The sequence below is a fragment of the Erpetoichthys calabaricus genome, chromosome 3, assembly GCF_900747795.2.
Source record: "Erpetoichthys calabaricus chromosome 3, fErpCal1.3, whole genome shotgun sequence".
Classification (NCBI taxonomy): Eukaryota; Metazoa; Chordata; class Cladistia; order Polypteriformes; family Polypteridae; genus Erpetoichthys; species Erpetoichthys calabaricus.
Window position 1 is genome coordinate 127,993,243 of NC_041396.2, and position 19,177 is coordinate 128,012,419.

At 35.5% G+C, this 19,177-nt stretch overlaps 1 protein-coding gene across 1 annotated transcript in view; it reads right to left on the reverse strand.

The window, feature by feature from the left end:
* Positions 1 to 4,550: 4,550 nt before the first annotated feature.
* Positions 4,551 to 19,177, reverse strand: part of tmem214 (transmembrane protein 214) — a 73,365-nt gene continuing 58,738 nt past the window's right edge. Inside the window, exons 9-17 of the mRNA XM_051925009.1 lie at positions 18,309 to 18,450; positions 17,327 to 17,418; positions 17,037 to 17,085; positions 12,580 to 12,687; positions 12,348 to 12,465; positions 9,793 to 9,889; positions 7,988 to 8,156; positions 7,598 to 7,749; positions 4,551 to 6,659 (exon numbers count right to left, since the gene is read on the reverse strand). Of these exons, the coding sequence (XP_051780969.1) occupies positions 6,524 to 6,659; positions 7,598 to 7,749; positions 7,988 to 8,156; positions 9,793 to 9,889; positions 12,348 to 12,465; positions 12,580 to 12,687; positions 17,037 to 17,085; positions 17,327 to 17,418; positions 18,309 to 18,450 (1,063 nt within the window). The 3' untranslated portion in view covers positions 4,551 to 6,523. The remainder of the gene's footprint in view (positions 6,660 to 7,597; positions 7,750 to 7,987; positions 8,157 to 9,792; positions 9,890 to 12,347; positions 12,466 to 12,579; positions 12,688 to 17,036; positions 17,086 to 17,326; positions 17,419 to 18,308; positions 18,451 to 19,177) is intronic.

Consider the following 19,177-nt stretch of genomic DNA (forward strand, 5'->3'; position numbering starts at 1 on the left):
TCTCGCATCAGTTTCTCAGACGCATCGAGTTTTGTTGCAGCAGCTCAGTTACCAATTTCTTTCAACGTTTAATTTAAAACCAGCTTCATATTTTCTTCTGATCGAATGCTCCATTGTAGATAAGGGATGCTCTTACGATAAACCTGTATGACGGTGTGTGATACAAAAAACACAAATCAGTGCAAACGTTGCTTTGGAATAGTTTGGGTATTACCGTGGGGCCATGTATGCACAATAGAGAGAGAGAGAGAGATTAGGAGTACGTGCTGATACAGCGCATTGCCACACCCACATAGAAAAAAAGGCAGTGTGCTCCGTGGTTACTCCGCATTCAATTTATACAACCGACATTATAAAATGCCAGAAATTATACTGTCAAATCAAGTCCTGACTTATCTGCGGGAGAACTTATCCATGAGTATATATGGTATATTACAAGAGGATGAAATATAACACACAAATCTCGAATTCTCTGATCCTAATTCAAATATTTACTGTGATTGGGGGAAAAAACACATGAAACGGACCTGACCTCCCTTGTCTTAACCATGAAACATATTGTACATAAATTACAAAACAAAAACCAAACATCCATATACACACAAAGTCAAACGTGAAAACATTGTAACTGTGGAAACTGAGAAAGGGGCAGACGCCGGCAAAGTCTCAATTGATGAAATGACAGTTCCGAAATGTGAGCCAAAACATTCTAAGCAGTGAGTCCAGATAGCAGTCCGACAGCCAAAAAAAGTCTGCAACACCTAACTGCCGTGTGCAACTGGATGGAGGTGATGAAACAACAGCAGTATTTCGTTAGGATAAAGCTCATTTGTTTTTGTTGCTTACTTTTCTCCCCTTCCTCTCTCTTAATCTATGCAACCTGAACTAATAAGAAAGATTTGGAACATTCAGTGGAATAACATGAGAGTAAGACAAGAGTACTGGGTATCAGGGATTACAGTCCGCCATGTGTGAAGATGTGGCACCTCTGTGAAAAGCGACATCACCCTGGGCTAACAAGTCTGAGAGGCGAGGCTCCATGACATGTATGAAGAGATCTGCTATTGACCCCAGGCTACTGCAGTCTGTACGAACAACACAATAAAATCGACAAAATCGGGTCATTTATGTAAAGACACATGGCAAGAAAGGTTAGCATTATTATGGGTGGTGCTAGAGTCGCTTATAGCCATGTAAGGTTATGTTGAAGAGATAGTGTCCCTGTTATCTAAGCGTCTGCAGGCGGCCCAAGTGGCACCTTATACAAATAGAGCAACTCTGTATGTGGAAGATGATGTCATCAAGCTTGAGGCAGATAATCAGTCCAAAGTGTGGGAAGCAAGCTTGGGTTGCCCCTGTGACTCTTTGAATCTGCTTGTTTGGGCAAGCTTTGATGATGTTGTTGTTTTTAAAACCCACACACTTTAAGCTTCTAAACAAATTCATGTTTTTACAGATTTTGAAGCGAAAGGGATGTTAAGCGTAATATTGCTGTTTTGCCCCAGGAGTCAAAGTGCAGGACCTGTCATTGACAAATTTGAGTGGAGCTAAAATTGAATGCCCACTTTTTTTTTTTTTTGCTTGTTTTTTTCTTTTGATTTTTTTAAATTTAATTAACTATACTTGCTTTCTCTTAACAGAATAATTTCTGTTTTCTGGCAGCTTTGTGACTCAACATAGCACTCTCGACTGCCATGGACGTTTTACCTGACATCTACATTCACTTTCTTGACAAAATTTCAAAATTAAGATACATAAATACAGTCCGTGTCTGTATTTTGGAAATGACGTAATACAACTCGAGGTGATGGATCATCTGCAGAGGGCACATTGCAGATGTCAACTTTGATTCAGCACACATTTGAGTCCAAAGCAAAATTAACACTGTGGTGTTGAAATTCTTTCCAGGTTTTGTTACCCTTCACCACTTGGGGCTTTCTCTGTGCAGCTCTGCTTGACCTTTGCTGAAAAGTACAACTTTCAGATTTCATACACAATGAGATCAATGACGGATGAGTGGGAAGAGACCAAGAAGGCAGAAGGAAAATCTCACACATGAAGATACCAAATCTAAATCACGAACCTTACATAATGTGAATAATCATCTTAGCCTGTCTACTGACAAGGTGCTATATAAATCACATTTTATTGAAGTTTTTTGTATTTTAAAAACCTGCACAGGGATAATTCTACCAAACTTGGATTAGAAAAAGCAACAGAAAATCTTGCATATTTATTAGAGGACTGTTAAAAAAAAAAAAAGTACAACAGTTTTCCTCAATAAAAATAAGGGCTTAAGCTTAAATGCTGAAGAAACGTGTAAAGTTGCCTTTGTGTTTTACGGTTTTTGACAAACCTACTCAACCTCCCAATATACTATCCAGTTATGAAAGGAAGGGCAGCAACAGCACAGCCCACAGTTTATTTGGTCTAGGAGAAGTGCAAGATTAGATTTGTGCTTTTTATTTTCCGTTATTATAAGCTGTCCTAACCTTTATAACTCCAGTGATAGTTAGCCAATCTAATGATTTAATTTACAGATAAAAATGTTTTTATGGAAATGTGTAAAGACAATTATGATGGATATGCCATGGGTGTGTTAGAAAATCCAAGTCACTGCAACTAGCCAAGCACTCTGCCTGCATGGAAGTTGTATTAGATAGATAGATAGATATTCACTGCCTGGCCAAAAAAAAAGTCGCCACCTGGATTTAACTAAGCAAATAGATACGAGCCTCCTATTGGATAATTACTGCATGGGCGATTATCTTTCAGATGGCAACAAGTTATTTAACCCCAACTGGTGCAATGAGTTGCTTCTCATTTCTTAAACAACCATGTCGAAAGACACATCTCGTGGTCGTGGAAAAGACGTTAGTCTGTTTGAGAATGGTCAAATCATTGGCATGCATCAAGCAGAGAAAACATCTAAGGAGATTGCAGAAACTACTAAAATTGGGTTAAGAACTGTCCAACACATTATTAAAAACTGGAAGGACAGTGGGGACCCATCGTCTTCGAGGAAGAAATGTGGCCGGAAAAAAATCCTGAATGATCGTGATCGACGATCACTTAAACGTTTGGTGAAATCAAATCGAAGAAAAACAACAGTAGAACTCAGGTCTATGTTTAATAGTGAAAGTAAGAGCATTTCCACACGCACAATGCGAAGGGAACTCAAGGGATTGGGACTGAACAGCTGTGTAGCCGTAAGAAAACCACTAATCAATGAGGCAAACCGGAAAAAAAGGCTTCAATTTGCTAGGGAGCATAAAGATTGGACTCTGGAGCAATGGAAGAAGGTCCATGTGGTCTGATGAGTCCAGATTTACCCTGTTCCAGAGTGATGGGCGCATCAGGGTAAGAAGAGAGGCAGATGAAGTGATGCACCCATCATGCAAGATCTTGGTGAAAAATTAATGCAACACTGGATGGAACTAAATCTTGTGACACTGCAGAAGCTTATCGAAACAATGCCACAGCAAATGTGTGCCGTAATCAAAGCTAAAGGCGGTCCAACGAAATATTACAGTGTGTGCCCTTTTTTTTTGGTGGCGACTTTTTTTTTGGCCAGGCAGTGTATTATTCAAATAATTCAGGCTCGTCTGTGCACCTTCAAAGCAGTGGGTCCCTGTGATCTGAAAATTAGCTGACCTGACAAAGATGCTATGATTTGCACTGGGAGTGTGACGAGGATAGATAGGATTAGAAATAAGTACATTAGAGGGTCAGCTCAAGTTGGACTTTGGGAGACAAAGTCAGAGATGCGAGATTGAGTTGGTTTGGACACATGCAGAGGAGAGATGCTGGGTATATTGGGAAAAGGATGCTAAGGATAGAGCTGCCAGGCAAGATAAAAAGAGGAAGGCCTAAGAGAAGGTTTATGGATGTGGTGAGAGAGGACATGCAGGTGATGGGTGTAACTGAACAAGATGCAGAGGACAGAAAGATATGGAAGAAGATGATCCACTGTGGCAACCCCTAATGGGAACAGCCAAAAGAAGCAGCAGCAGCAGCAGCTGACCTGACACAATGGAGATGGCCAACACAGTTTGCAAAGAGTTCAATTTTTGAATTTGACTGCAAAGGACATATGATATGATGATAGTAGAATTAAAATGAGAGGTTGTCACAGTACTAACAGCTTCCTATTAAGTCTCTGAATTTAACTTTTCTGGAGCACTTGTCTGGTCATGGACTGTTATGACTCCCACATCTTTTCCATAAGGTGTTCTTTCCATTATCAAAACTACCCACTAGTGGTCCAGTCATATGTAAAATAACATTATTCCCATTACACTTCATGCATCAGCTCAAACATAAGATTTGTCCTTTGTTGATGCTCATGTATCTGTTAATCCACCTATTTTAGGTGTAGTCTGTATTCATCTCTCATGTTTTCCCCCAAATGATGGGCTACATATTAATTAAAACTGAAATTCATCTTTAAGTCAATGGGCCATTTCCATGTGCAGTAAAACTAAAGCTTCAAATCTCCGGAGAATGACTTGCATTCATAAGGCTGAATGACAGAAATGACCGCTACACTATTCAAGCACACAAGGGAAAAATTTTATTCCAAGTTAAAACAAAGCTGATGGAGGCTCTCTAGTTTACAGCCTATTTTTATGTTCAGATTTCTGTGGAATGCACAATCACATAACCCATATGTCTATTTATTTTAATAAAAACAAACACACATATGGACAGAATCAGGATCCAAGGCAGCAACACACATTTGTTTAAAACCTTTACACAAAGGAGATGTAGATCTTTGAAATATCAGCCACACACAAAGAAAATGAGATCATCTCATCATGTGGGGCAATTCTGAGTTTTAGATTTAGTTTGAGATTTTTCTGAACATTTTCACCATGTATAGAGAAGGGGTTGGTTTGTGTTATGTTGTCAACTTTAAACTTCAAGGAGCAGCCTTCATTCAACAAATGTTGAAAATCACTGGCTGGTTTCAATATACATTTTTTTAGTGTACGTTAAATATTTACAATCTACATCTACCTTGGCAACCTGGTGATGGTTTGAAGCAGCAATACAGCCAGTATTTCAAAATACAGTATATGTACACAGTAAGAGATTAAATAAAAATATATGTGGTAAGGTGTTAAAAACAACTGTACTAAATGATCATTCAACACAAATCCAGAATGAACCTCCTAAAAATGACAAACATACACTGGACAACAGTTCAAAACTGGGCAAGACACTTTTTTTCAGATACACACACTTTTGAGTTTTCAACATCCAAGTTCCACAATTATTTTCGATATACCATTTGGATTTCTTCATATTGAAGAATCAAAAAAGGGAACTTGCTGTCACCTAGGGTTACAGATGAAAACTCAGTCTGAGTTATTTTAAATTGCTGAAATAATTCCTGTGCAAATCCTGAATCCATTGTATGACGCATGCTGGAAAATAAGCAAAGACAAGTACAGAATGAGGTACCAACACACTGCCTGCCTTCAGTGGCCTACATACAGGAAATCTGGGCAAAAAGGCATCAAGCAACCCTGCATGAAAATGCACAACAGCGCTTGCTTTCAGCTTCCTAAATGTAATGTCCTTAATGTTCTTGTCCTTATTGCCACTTACAAGATATTTTGTTAGCTATCTTCAAGACAATACCGGAGTCTCAGAGAATGCAAGCGAAACAAGCCAGTGTAGCACTAGACCTCAGATCACTGAATTCAAACACATTTTTCTATACAGGAAAACAAGACATGTGTTCTTACCATCGGCAGTATCAGCTAAGGCAAACTGCTGAAAATAGCTGTCTCAGGGTCAATGGCATTTCTTGCCCAAACAAAAAAACCTCTACATTCCAAGTTTCAGTGCTACATTAATTTAGTTAAAAAGCTTAAGAACAAGCTTCACAGTTTTCTATTTAGTCTTGTCCAAGTTAGTTTAAATAGCTCTTATTACATTATACACTACATAATCTTATTAATTATTATTATAATCTTTCTTTCCCCCCTATTTTTTTTAATGATTTCTGTTATATAAATTCCCTAATTATACTGATTTGACTTCTTAGAAGTGGTTTTTTACCTCTCTACTGACTTCTAAATCTACTTCACTGTGTTTAGTTTCAAATACAGCAGTCTCAAAATAATAAAATGAGGCCATTAGTGAGGAATGATCAGTTCAACACCCAGCCAGAAAAGCTGGATAGCTGTAGTGCAATATTTTTTTAGTTTTGTTTTTTTTCTTTACTGCCATTAGTAGATGGCAATAATGAATCACTCATGATACCTGCTTTGGCAATTACTTAAAACAGAACACTGATTTTTGCATTTTCATATCGTAATACTTTTAAACAAGAAAATGAAAAAGAAAAAAAAACACCTGTAAGAACTGTAAAGTAGAAAAGTGGTCTTAGATTATAAAACATTATGTGGTCTCCTAGAATTTCAAAGGAATTAAAGCACTCGCTCCCCTTTTAAGAAAATTTCTCTGAATCTTTACAAAATGCAGCAGAGTTGATATTGTCCTTTTCAGTGTCTTAAGCACTTGAATGCCTGGATATCAAGTCAAGTGCCCAGTTTTTCACGGCAATGCTTCTGTTCTGCAGGTAACTCCAGCTTGAATCAGTAAAATTTATTAAATGATTCTGGACACACAGCCAGGAAACTTCTCCACTATAGCAGAAAACAAAACAAAAACATTTACTGTAAACATATGAAGCACTTTCTGTTGACAAATATAACAACTACGCACAAATGGGCACACAATTAATAACTGAGCAAGCTGTAGAGTCAAGGGGTGAAGTAAATAATTTGAGTTATCAATAGCTTACCAAGTGTTGTCAAGAAAATTCTCTCTTCTACTTAAACTGCCTGAATATGGATAATTAGTTTAATGCAACTGCCAAGACCTGGGACTAAATCCTGCAATAATTATTATCTGGGTTGGAAACAGCAAGTTCTTCCTGTTCTTATGCAGATTTTTTCTTATGCAGATTCTCTTGTTTCCTAATCACGCCCTCAGATATGCTGTATATGTCAAACTCACTGGTGACTCTTGGCTAAGTTTTATTGTATGTGTTGACCTCCAAAGAGTAAACAATTACACTTAAACATTAATCCAAGTGTCTCCCATGTTATTTTTTTGGTTAGAATTCTTTTTAAAGATCTATGAACCTAAAACATACAATACTAAATTTCCAGACAAAAATGTTTTATGATATTTTAAAGAGACAATACTTGTAAAACACATCATAAAATGAGGACACACCACTTCTTTCTTTCCCTCTGAATATATTTTCAGCTGGTTTGAGGGCAAATCATGATTGGTTAATACGGCACACCCACAGTGAAAATCACTGAAGGCGATACTCAGAACCTCTCACTTAAAATGAAATTTGCACATGGATGTCTGTGCGGCACAGGCAATGCAATAAGATCAAGATTCAGGATTTCAAGTTAGAGGTCCCTGATTGCATAAAAGAGGCCATTTTAAACAATTACAAATATCTAAAGTGTATTATAATAAAATAATCCGAGAAAGTAATAAAATACCATAAAATATGACCTAAAGTAAGCCTACTTTTGGTGAACACTAAATACTTCACACTTACTTGCAGGACTTAACAAATGTCTGCCAGCTTTCATCCATCAAAGTTACAGCATATGTCATAAGTGGCCGCAGGTAATTTTGGTGTATGAACAGAAGTAATACTTTCAAATATTCAATAAAGTTCACCACACATTCTGGAATGCTTGCACTGAGCTGAAATAAAACAGAAAAAGTTGTACTTATACTATCTCCAAGAAAAAAACAGAAACAACACCTTGCAAATATTCACATATCTACTTGGATTACATCTCAATATACTCAGTTAAGAGCAATGGGGCTTTGTGATAATTTGGGTATGAAGAAACACTCTTAACATGTGGGCTATTTGTTGTGTACACTGTATGAATTCAACTATAAAGTAACTGAAGGAAAGGCAGAGTGAGCCCTTTACCAATTCGATTAATTTAGGAGCATTTTCTTTGATCCAAGTAATCTGGCCTGCACACTTTTCTGTGATGTATGCTGATGTAACAATCGTCTTCTCCCAAGCCATTTCTAGAGTAGGCCCAAATGTTTTAACCATTTCTGAGTAGTAATAGGGAGCATTTGTTTCCAGCCAACTGCAGAAGAAAAAAAAATTACAGTATTATAAATGGCAACAACAACAAAAAAAGTGTTGTGTTTGAAGGAAGTGGATGGAATGTTTTAAATACATATTGACACAGTTTTACAAAAAGAATGCTGTATGATACATTCCAAATTTTCAATAAGTCAACTATGAAAAATCTGAAACTGTGTTCACAGATATATAAATAACAAGCAAAAAAAATGCAATCAGCTAAGGCAAGTTCTGTTTTAGAATACCCTTGCACTTGAAGGCCTATGTTAAAAAGTGTCTAAAAAAGAAATTCTTCTGAATTAACTTAAAATGTCATACTACCAATTCCACATATTTTGTTGTTATTAAAAAAACATTTCTTAATTTCTCTTTAGATATAATACCCTCAATCATATATAAGAACTACCAGGCTCTAACTATTTAAGAAGTTGTCAAGTTACGGTTAAGATGAGGATGATGTTGGAATGGAAAATAAAGTGTAATATATCTTTATTCTTAAACAGAATCTTTTAAAACTGTATTAAGAAATTGGGTGTTCCAGATGCGTAAGGTCTGCCTGGAAAAAAATGTTAATATTAATTTATACAGTCAAACGTTTTAGTTAAAATGTGATTCATTTATTTATTTTACTTTAAGTGGTCAGACACAGAGCATTTTTCTCTTTAACACAGTGTTACAAAGACTAAGCTCATTTACTACACCAGTATTTACACATATTCTATTGATTTTACGGGCTCAAGGTCAAATTCTTCCAATAGCCCACTGCATATGTAGCACTACTACAGTTGGTCGCAGACTGCCATTTTAGATAAAAACAGATGTGATGAAAATGCTTTGTGAAGAATTCAATGCAAACTGAAACTAGTATGCACTGAAGTCATATCGATTCAAAGTGTTGGGTTCTGATCCCTTGCCCAGTCATTGTCTGTATGGAGTTTGTAAATTCTCCATATGTTTTTTACTAAACTGAGGGGGTATTGGCTCCCACTTTCCATACAAGGCTACCGTGAAGGACTATTTACTTAATTAAAAAAAAAAAAAACACACACCACTAATAGGGGTTTATTGTAATTTCACTAAAACAGGATGATGTGTGGGAGAATATCGACCTAACCTATGAATTAAGGCCTTTCTAAAGATGTTCCATTTGCTGTGTAAAAGTGATCCAAACAAGCTTTTGTATGATTAGCAAATGGAAATCTCAATCTGCATAAGCTGTATTACTGATCAGAAACTCTAAAAGAAATTGACACAACAAGCAGCAACTATAGCGTACCCATTCAAGAAAACAATGCATTTCTTTTACCTTATCAGTATATATTAAGCAAGAGTTACCAGAAAATGGAAGAGAACACCACAAAAATCCACTCTTAAGATATTACAGGAAAAATAAACCCATAATCAATGGAATAACAGAAGTCAATGTTTATACAACTTACTGGTTGACCATAACATATAAAACTATCAATAATATAATTACAACTATTCAACAGGTTCAGTTCTAATAAGATTCCAGAAAAAAATTAATAATGAACGTTGAAGACTTAACAATATGAGAGCAAAGAAATTTTACTGTGAACAAGTCACATTAACTAAAATGTAAAATAAAAATGAAAAAAAGAAAGAAAAACACTGACCTGTACCCTTTGTTTGAATAAACAGATATTTTATTGTATGCCTGTTGAGAAAAGGACATCATTCCAGACTGCTGAAGAACTTGTGCAACTGATGAACCTAGCAGGGGGGATAAAAAAGGCCACAATAGGTGAACTTTATACTATACATTTTATTCAGTTACTTTTTAAAGGAAGGTTCACTTACTCATCCATCTAACCCTCAACACACTCAATAACCACCCCACAATTCCATAACATTTATAAGTATATTAATCATATTCTCGCAGTTGGGAGATCTGGGGACCTGGGTTCGATTCCCGGGTCCTCCCTGCGTGGAGTTTGCATGTTCTCCCCGTGTCTGCGTGGGTTTCCTCCGGGCGCTCCGGTTTCCTCCCACATTCCAAAGACATGCAGGTTAGGTGGATTGGCGATTCTAAATTGGCCCTAGTGTGTGCTTGGTGTGTGGGTGTGTTTGTGTGTGTCCTGCGGTGGGTTGGCACCCTGCCCAGGATTGTTTCCTGCCTTGTGCCCTGTGTTGGCTGGGATTGGCTCCAGCAGACCCCCGTGACCCTGTATTCGGATTCAGCGGGTTGGAAAATGGATGGATGGATGGATTAATCATATTAATCATGAATTAGAAAAGATTTATTGTCAAAAATCCAAAATGTATACTTTAGAGGATATGTATTAGTATTTCTATAATGAAAATTCAAATTGTTTCATAAAACTGCAGTTCACTGATGGCAAAGTCTGGTTTTATAAATAAAACAATCTCTTTAAAAATATATTAGCAGCACTAACTATATCCAGGACTGCAGCATTTTTTTCCTTGGGTAGGTCTTAAATTTTATGCATTTGTTGATTTCAAAACTGTTAAAATAATAATGTTTGTCTTAAGTAGATCCTTCTGTGTTCTTGTTCACTTAATTTGTTGCCAAATTAATTCATTTTTAATTTGCATCATGCTGCTTTTAGCCTGCAGTCTCTAGCTTATTTTCTACCACTTTTTAGAGTGGTTTTGTGTGAAAAATTCTACTCTTTGCTAGAACACAAGTTACTTAATTTTGATGTACTCTTATTATTCTAGCTGCTTCCAGAGTCTTAAAAACAAATGTATATGCAGTATTAATATTCATTCAAAGTAGTTTGTATGATTTCAGTATCGACAAGTATCCAAAAAGATGGCAGAAAGGAAAAAAAGAGATCTGGTTTGGAACAAATTATCACAAGTAATGGTAGGAATAGTGTACCTCAAGGGAGAAGCAAAGTAACTGCACATTTGGGAGCCAGTGTTGTGTTGATTGTAATGATAAAATACAAGGACCTAGTTCTAAGATTCTCAGAAGACTGAAGCAAAATCATTACAGAAGACACACAGAAAAAGAGAATCATGTCCAAAAAAGTAGCATAAGAACTGCTGAAGGAAGATAGCAGACCTGTCACTTATTAGGCAAGATAATAGTGCAAAATAAACAGAGATTTCTGAGGCTGATAATAAAAATGTGTTTGTGTGTGAGTGTGTTCATTTTGCAATGGACTGGCACCCTGCACAGGGATAGATCCTACCTTGCACCTGATGCTTGCTGGGATAGGCTTCACCTACCTTGTGACCCTGCTCTTGATACAGTAAGTGTGTTTGAAAATGGATGGATGGTTAATAAAAATGTGACAATACTATTTCTTTGTAGGTCTGAGCAATTTAAAGCATGGAGCAGACAGTGAGAAAAAAATAAAGGGTTATTTGAAATAATGACTAATGTCTTTGTAAATTTGATGTTTGGAAGGTTCCCACAAAATGTAATTTGGTGGGCAAACAAAATGTTTGTGTGTCTGAAATGATACTCCGATTTAACAAAAAAATATGAAGGTGAAAATGCTTGCATAAAGGAAGATTGAACATTTCAAAATAGAGGGAAAATTGGGATGGTATGATATATGGGCTCTTGTATACGAATAATCTTTTGCTGATATCAAAAAGCAGCATAAAAGATGGCACACTAAGTTACAAGGGAAGCAAAATTCATGTAGGTGAATACACAAAACACCAAAATGACAGCTGGAGACACAGTAATTGGGCATGTGGCATTGAGGATGTGGGTGCTTGACCATGAGGCTCAGTACAAAGGTGGTTCATAAAAGTTGTGGTTGAAAGAGAGGTTGTGACTTAAATTTACCTGTTGTAGGCCATTTTGGAGAAAAACAAAAATATGCCTTACTCAGGCATTTCTGAAGTGATTTTTCACAATGGAAGAATACATTACTTTATCCCAAAACCTGTGTTGTTAAGTGGACTATAATTTGAAAAAAAAGTACATGCTGAGGTTTACAATGCAGGGCCAATCAAACACTGAAAGAAATGTGCAACAAAATCCTTAAAACATAACATGTTTTTATAATGCGTTGGCATGCAAGCCACTCATTTATCCAAGAAATAATCAGACAAATACACTCAAATATACTGGCATGAATTTAAATGGAAAAAGAGGGATTTTCAATTGAACTTTTTTTACAAAAGTAAAAAGGCAAATTGATCATTACATCTACATGATCACATAAAAACAAAGGAAAACACACACCATTAAATGATCCTTGAGCTCTGATGTCATGTATTACAAAGCCAACAGCAAACACCAGTCCTACCAGCAACAGGCGAGACCAGTTGAACCTCTGGCGTTTCATCTTTAGCTGTAAATTCTGTAGAGAAAAATCAATTTTCAGGAAGCTCGGCAAAAAAAAAAAAAAAAAAAGTTAACTTATAACTTAAAACGTTTTCACACTAAAATTTGATCAAACAAGTAAATGTCTTACAGTACACACTGCAGAACAGGCTTTCACATGGTCTGATTTAGTAGACAAGCTGAGTTCTTCATTTGTAACTTGGAAAGACTGCACAGTTTCCTGGAGGGATTTGCGAACCTAATGAAAAGAATAAATTTACTGAATTAGTTTGGAATGTAGATGACTAGGTTGTGAATATTCAACAAATCCTCAACTTTCACATATGTTTTATGTACTTTTTCAGATCTCTTTACATGCCCACATAGTTCAAAAGATCACAATAGGAACATTTGAATATAGGTTTGAAAATACACCTTGCATCCATTTAAGTGTCCATGATGAGACTGGAGCTTAATAAAACAGATTTTACCTGTATACAACACACATTTAAGTAAAATTATCTTGCACAAATTTAATTTGTACATTGTTATTTAAAAAAAAAAACCAAGAGACTGTATTCTGTTAAAAAAACATGCAATATGTGCCTACACAGAGACAGACACAAATACAGTAAAATCAAGAACTGAGAACTAAAAATACACAAAATTTAAAGTTTTGATGTAGGGTATATTTATGCAGCTTGGATGGAAGTGTAAAATAAATACAAGAAAACATTGGGAAAAGGTTTGGAAAAGAGTATTAATGCCTCCTCTCTTTCATTTTCCACATAAACACAGAGGATTAAGTCACTTTCCTCCCTTTCAGATGACTCCACTTCTGTGCCGTCTTGATGACCTCACACTACTTTCTGCTGCCAAAATATAAATCCTCTGTATTGCCATTTATAACTTGTCTTTTGTTTTTTTACAGCTTAGACTGGTTTCACTCGTTTTTTTACTACTCTGCCAACAATATACAGGGCCAATCCCCAAACCTTTATTTTTATTTTTGCTACTTATTTACAGCACATACATATCCACTTTACGGAAAATGTTCACTTGCAGTCAATTATACTTCTGATACACATTATTTTTGGGCTAACTAGCTAGCTGCTGTTACTAGATGCAACTCTATTAAAATGTGAAATCACAGAAAGTAAGAAGCAGCAATATGCTTGACTGACAGCTCTAATCCATCCTTAGGAACAATATCAGTTTCCTAAATAGTTGCTCAAAAGTTGCAGTGATATTAGCATAAAAGATAGAATCAAGATTAGTATTTCATTTAGCGAAGAAACTTGTTTATGTTACTGACCAGATTTCAAAAGATGGATGAGAAAATGAATGAGAAAATGTATTTAAATCTTTGTTTTAGTTTAATTTCATCACCTCAATAAAACAGACTCAGCAGTTTTAAAATAAATTGACAGGCATTGGTCACACAAGTAAGCTCTCTTAGGAATTTGCAAGTAAAAGATTAGTTTGAATGCACAATACAGGACTATCCCAGGTTCAGACCTGGTGTAATTGCTAAGAATTTCTTGGGTTGACATATGCACGGAAATAGCAGCAACACTGCCAGATAAAGCATGAGAAACATCAATGTATCCTCATGTACACAAGCACAATTATTTGTAAGTGAAGCAGTCATTAGAAACTTCATAGAATATCATGCCTGAAAATTGAAATTTAGTTTGTCTTTTTTTTTTCTTTTTTGCCGGTGATTTAATTTCACATGTCTGGCAAATCTTTAAGCAACAAACTGAAATAAATGGAAACTATATAGTGCTCGAGAGCAGAAGCTACAGGACAGCACTAAATTATTTTAATGTGAAGTACACAGAAAAAAAAACTGAAACAAAACAAAAACTTGGTTTGTTTTTTTTTTTTATTTAGGTAAATTGCTACAGATAGAATAAGGTTAGCCAGGGTGCACAGATTTATATAAAAATACAACCATTATCAAATCTACTTAATATAATTCAGACTAATGGAATAATTTCCACCCGGATGCAGTACTTGTCTAGTGCAGAGTATACTTTTACACACACTCACAATGGTCCACATTTAGAGTCCCCAATTACACACATTTTTTGTGATATGGGAGGAAAGCTGAAACAGCAGTGGGGGGACAGGGGCAGGGTAATAAATTGTTGATTATGGGAGTATAGTGTATTTTATTACTGACTCAGCTGTCTCAGTTTCCTGTCCACTGAAGGTCTTTTTTCAGTTTGCTGGATTTCATGGTGTCTGAGTGGTTTTATTATGTTAGAACTAATTTTTTCTTGCACATAACAAAAGACATGCAGGTTGGCTGGTGACACATTTCTGATGACGTCTCCTGGACAATCAGCACCAACTCTGTTGTCAATAAGGCAAAACAATGCCTTTTTTTTAACCTGCGGAGACTGAAGCAAATTGGCTTGCCACAACCCATTGTTACAACCTTTTACAGAGGAACTGTGGAAAGGTTCCTGACACACTGTATCACTGTGTGGTTTAGAAACATCAAAGCCCATGAGCGCAAGATCTGCAGGACGTAGCGAGCTTTCTCCAAGCTGTCAGATTTCTGAACTAACACGTTACCCAGTACCACATCCCTATAACATTCCCCTAATAATGTACTGTCACTTTACACTCTGCACTTTACTATGGATATTGAGCACTATTTGAGCTTTATAGTCCTGTATCTGTTGTTTTGCTACATTGTATTGTTGCACTGTTTTTGCTAATGTTATGGTGTATGTTAAATGTATGTTATTTTGCCTATGCACCAGGGACTGTAAAAAAAAACAAAAAAAAAAAAACAAAAGTTTGTTCAACCATATACTACGTATGTGGATGAATGACAATGAAAGTTAAGTGGAGTTAAACTGTCATAACGTGCCCGATTGTAGGCGAGTATATGAGCATACCTAGCACAAAAGACTTATGCCCTGTGCAAGGTTGTTTCATGCCTTGTGCTTGATCCTGTCAGACAGGCCCCATCTCCTCATGATCTACATCTGGATTAAAAAGGTTTAGAAAACGAATGGATGGATTCATGGCATCAACAAACCATGATGACTGTATAATAATAAACATGTGAACTCACAACATTAATAATTTTGTTTCTACTACTGCTAAAACTCTTAAAAATGCAGCAGTATTGTTACCATACAGAACCTTTCAACAAGAGATTAAAACATTCATGCAGGACAGATGAAAGTAATAACATTTATGAAAATGACCAGTGGTGAAATAATGTTACACAGTCTAGATCTGGACATAGAGGGTTACCCAGGTTGCCTGTCTCTCTTTTCAAGGCTAAGGGGTGAGAGAATGTTGAGGCCTTAAGGTTCACCCTGCAGTTCAAGATCTAGCACCTGGTGTTTAAAATTTAACAAGTTAAAATTTACCTGTTGTAGGCCATTGTCTCATGGGCCTGTATTTGAAATTCCCAATACTGATTAACCCTTCAGTGAAACACATAGGTTAACATACCCCTAAATGAATCTCTGAGACACAGAAACACGTAAGAATCATGACCCAATTAATATTAAATGTGTTCACCTTATTTATGAAAGCACAAAAATAAAATACAAAAAATAAAAATTTAAATGCAAAATATAATAAAGAAAATATCAAAATTCAGCAGCAATGACACAGATTCAGACCATACATTTGGTCTTCAAGGTGATCTACGTATATTGCTCATCATGTTTTTATCTAAACTTTCCGCTCAAAAGTGTCCAGAACCTCCTATTTCTTATTTAGCTTTTGTCTCACCCAGGATTTTCCTTGCTAATGTACTACTGTGGGAGTAATGGTGTAGTACTTCATACAGTTTCTTTCTATGTTTTATAGTCCTTAACACATATGATTAAAATATGTTTATCTGCACATGTAATATTTCTTTATTACTAATTGTATTTTCACTTCCATTTGTCATAAACTTTATACTTAATATTAAACTTTATGATGTTTAAATAATCAATTATTTCAAACCATTATAGCTCAATTATTTGTGTAGCTCAGAGCATAATACTTAAGCAATATAACAACTAAGTTCAAAAGTCCAGTTTTTCATGCAACATTTAACAGATTGTTTTTTTGTGATTTTAACTGATACCCTTATTCAAGTTCAGCTAATTGCTTCGTTTTCAAATTTTCCAAGTTAACAGTTATGTGTTGATATATTGATTTTAGTCATGCTTTTGTTGGGGGTTTGCAAAGCGATCCGTTTCTAACAGCAAAATTAGCCAGAAAACCTAGGACTTGCTTCACAGATACCAAATTCTTGAGCAGCTTAAAAAGAGATTGGAAGAAGAAAAGCTTTCATAATGCAAAAATTTACATCTCTTCTTATCCATATATATGTTAAACGACTTTCAAATATAACATACTGAAATACGGGTGAGAATTAAGGTCTCTATCCATCTGTATATTTTGGAGCGAGCAAAAACTTGCTGTGGAGCAGGAGGCCTCAGCTCAACTTTACAAGCTGAAAACCTAACAAGTTGGGGTTTTGAAGTTATGATCATAAAACCATACTAAACCACACTGTGCAGAACATATGTGAACACAATCATGGAAAAAGCAATAATGCAAAATAAACAAAAAAATTACCTTTCCTGAAAGGCTTCCCCAAGAATTCAAGAGATGATTCAACAAAATGCTAAAAAGAAGGGTTTAAAAGAAATACTCAAAATTATTTTATTTATATATTTGTGAAAAAAAGTTTACATTCTAACTATAATTGAGAACAAACTAGTTTAATACTTAACAAAAATATGATCACAAAAACCTTTAAAAAGATACAAAATTGTTGCCTGAGAAAGTTTGAATATATCATCAATTAAGAATTTATGGTCTATGTTCAGTTCTGTTCCCTGTAACTTTTTAATTTACATTTTTACCTTGATTGTGAAAGATGCTTTGTGTATAACTGTCTCCAAACACTGAAGCATTGGGGATCAAAGGTCAAGCATTCAGTTAGGCTGCACATCAGCTGGGGAGAAAGAAAAACAGATAAACAAATGTAAAATTATATTTAACTAATCATACATACATCAAGAACCAGTAAAGAGATAAATTACAGGTTATCAACATTATAGAAACAAGATTTAACACAAAAGATAAAAATCTAAAAAAAAATGTTAATAGACAGGGATTACAAGGAAGCTTTAGGGCCTATCCGTACTGGGTGCACTCTGGAAAACAAACCCATGGGAAAAGCAGAGAGAGATCACCAGATACTGGAAGAAAGCTTGCAATATTAAATGACTGTAGTACTAGGGTGTTATACTGTGTTAGCCATTATGAATGTAATGAGAAGTCAAGAAAAATGACATCTTTTATTGGCTAACTAAAAAGATTAAAATATGCAAGCTTTCAAGGCAATTCAGGCCCCTTCTTCAGGCAAGATTAATGGAAGATTACGTCTTGCCTGAAGAAGGGGCTTGAGTTGCCTCGAGAGCTTACATATTGTTATATTAAATGTGAATAAAGCCACAGAATACTATTGTGAGGTGGGTGTGAGTTCTATAGGCTTTCCGGAAACAGCAAAATCATCATAAATGAATTAGCTGCCTCAGAGACTTTGCTCCTTGAAATTCATTTAGGAGTCACAAACCTGTATGGGATTGAAGGATTTGGCCTGGAAACTTCCTGAAAGAGTGAAATCAGTTTACTACAGCTTTAGGAGGAGAGAAACCGGGAAAGCTATTCCACAAATAATAATTAAAGGTGAGTAACAATTACTTGGCTTATTCTGCTACTGTTGAGTACGCTGTTGAGCAAAACCTAACATTCTCCCCCCCATAGAATCCTATTTGTAAAGGCTAAATACAACAGATTTTATGTTATGAACTTATTTACTAATACAGATGCAATGTTTACCTCTTTTTTCATTCCTTCCGGACAGTGTGGAGTTCCCCTTGACAGGAACGAAGGAAAATATGTATGAAGTGAAGATTCTGGGCTAGCACCAAATGCTAAAACTTTGAGCCTTGGATATAGTCGTCGCAACTGATCCTGCAAACTAAAGACACAAGAATTTATGTATTTATTATGATCTAAGTATTTTAGAAATTGTGTAGGTTTATTATTTATTGGACATAATACCTATGAAAAAGGGACAATGATACAGTAGATGTCACGCTATGTGATATACACAATCGTATTACATAAATCTGGATACTCATCTGAAAAAAAATTATGTAGTTAGGGCAACTGACAAGAATATTATGTTTCATAACTGTGTCATATTAATGCACATTAGATACCTGTACCAAGTAAAGCATTATTCACAATCTTAAACAAAAAATAATAAGAAAAATATCTAACCTACTGGCTTACAAATCCTTAAATCCAAATGATCCAATTCTTTTAAGTAGTTTAAACTAAATCTGTCTTAAAAGTTCAACTTTAAAAAAAATTTAGTGTCGTTTAAACTTGTAATGCAATTTTGATTTTTGCAAATTGCAATTTTTGATGAAGTGCAACTTACTATTGGATTAAGTCACTGTTGTAGTAAATTCACAAATTAGAACTTTAACGTGTCTGTGTTATTATGTATGCACAAATATAATCTTTGAAGTCATCTCATACTAAGCATTTAAATAGCGCAGGATGTCACGGGAAACAATAAGCAGTAACGCTGCTTTTTGTAAGAAAGGGTATAATCTTAAAGAAGATCATGTTTTTCTTAAGTCTTCTCTTGCACTGTCAGTGCATATTTTTTATTTTTACTATATTTTTAATGTACA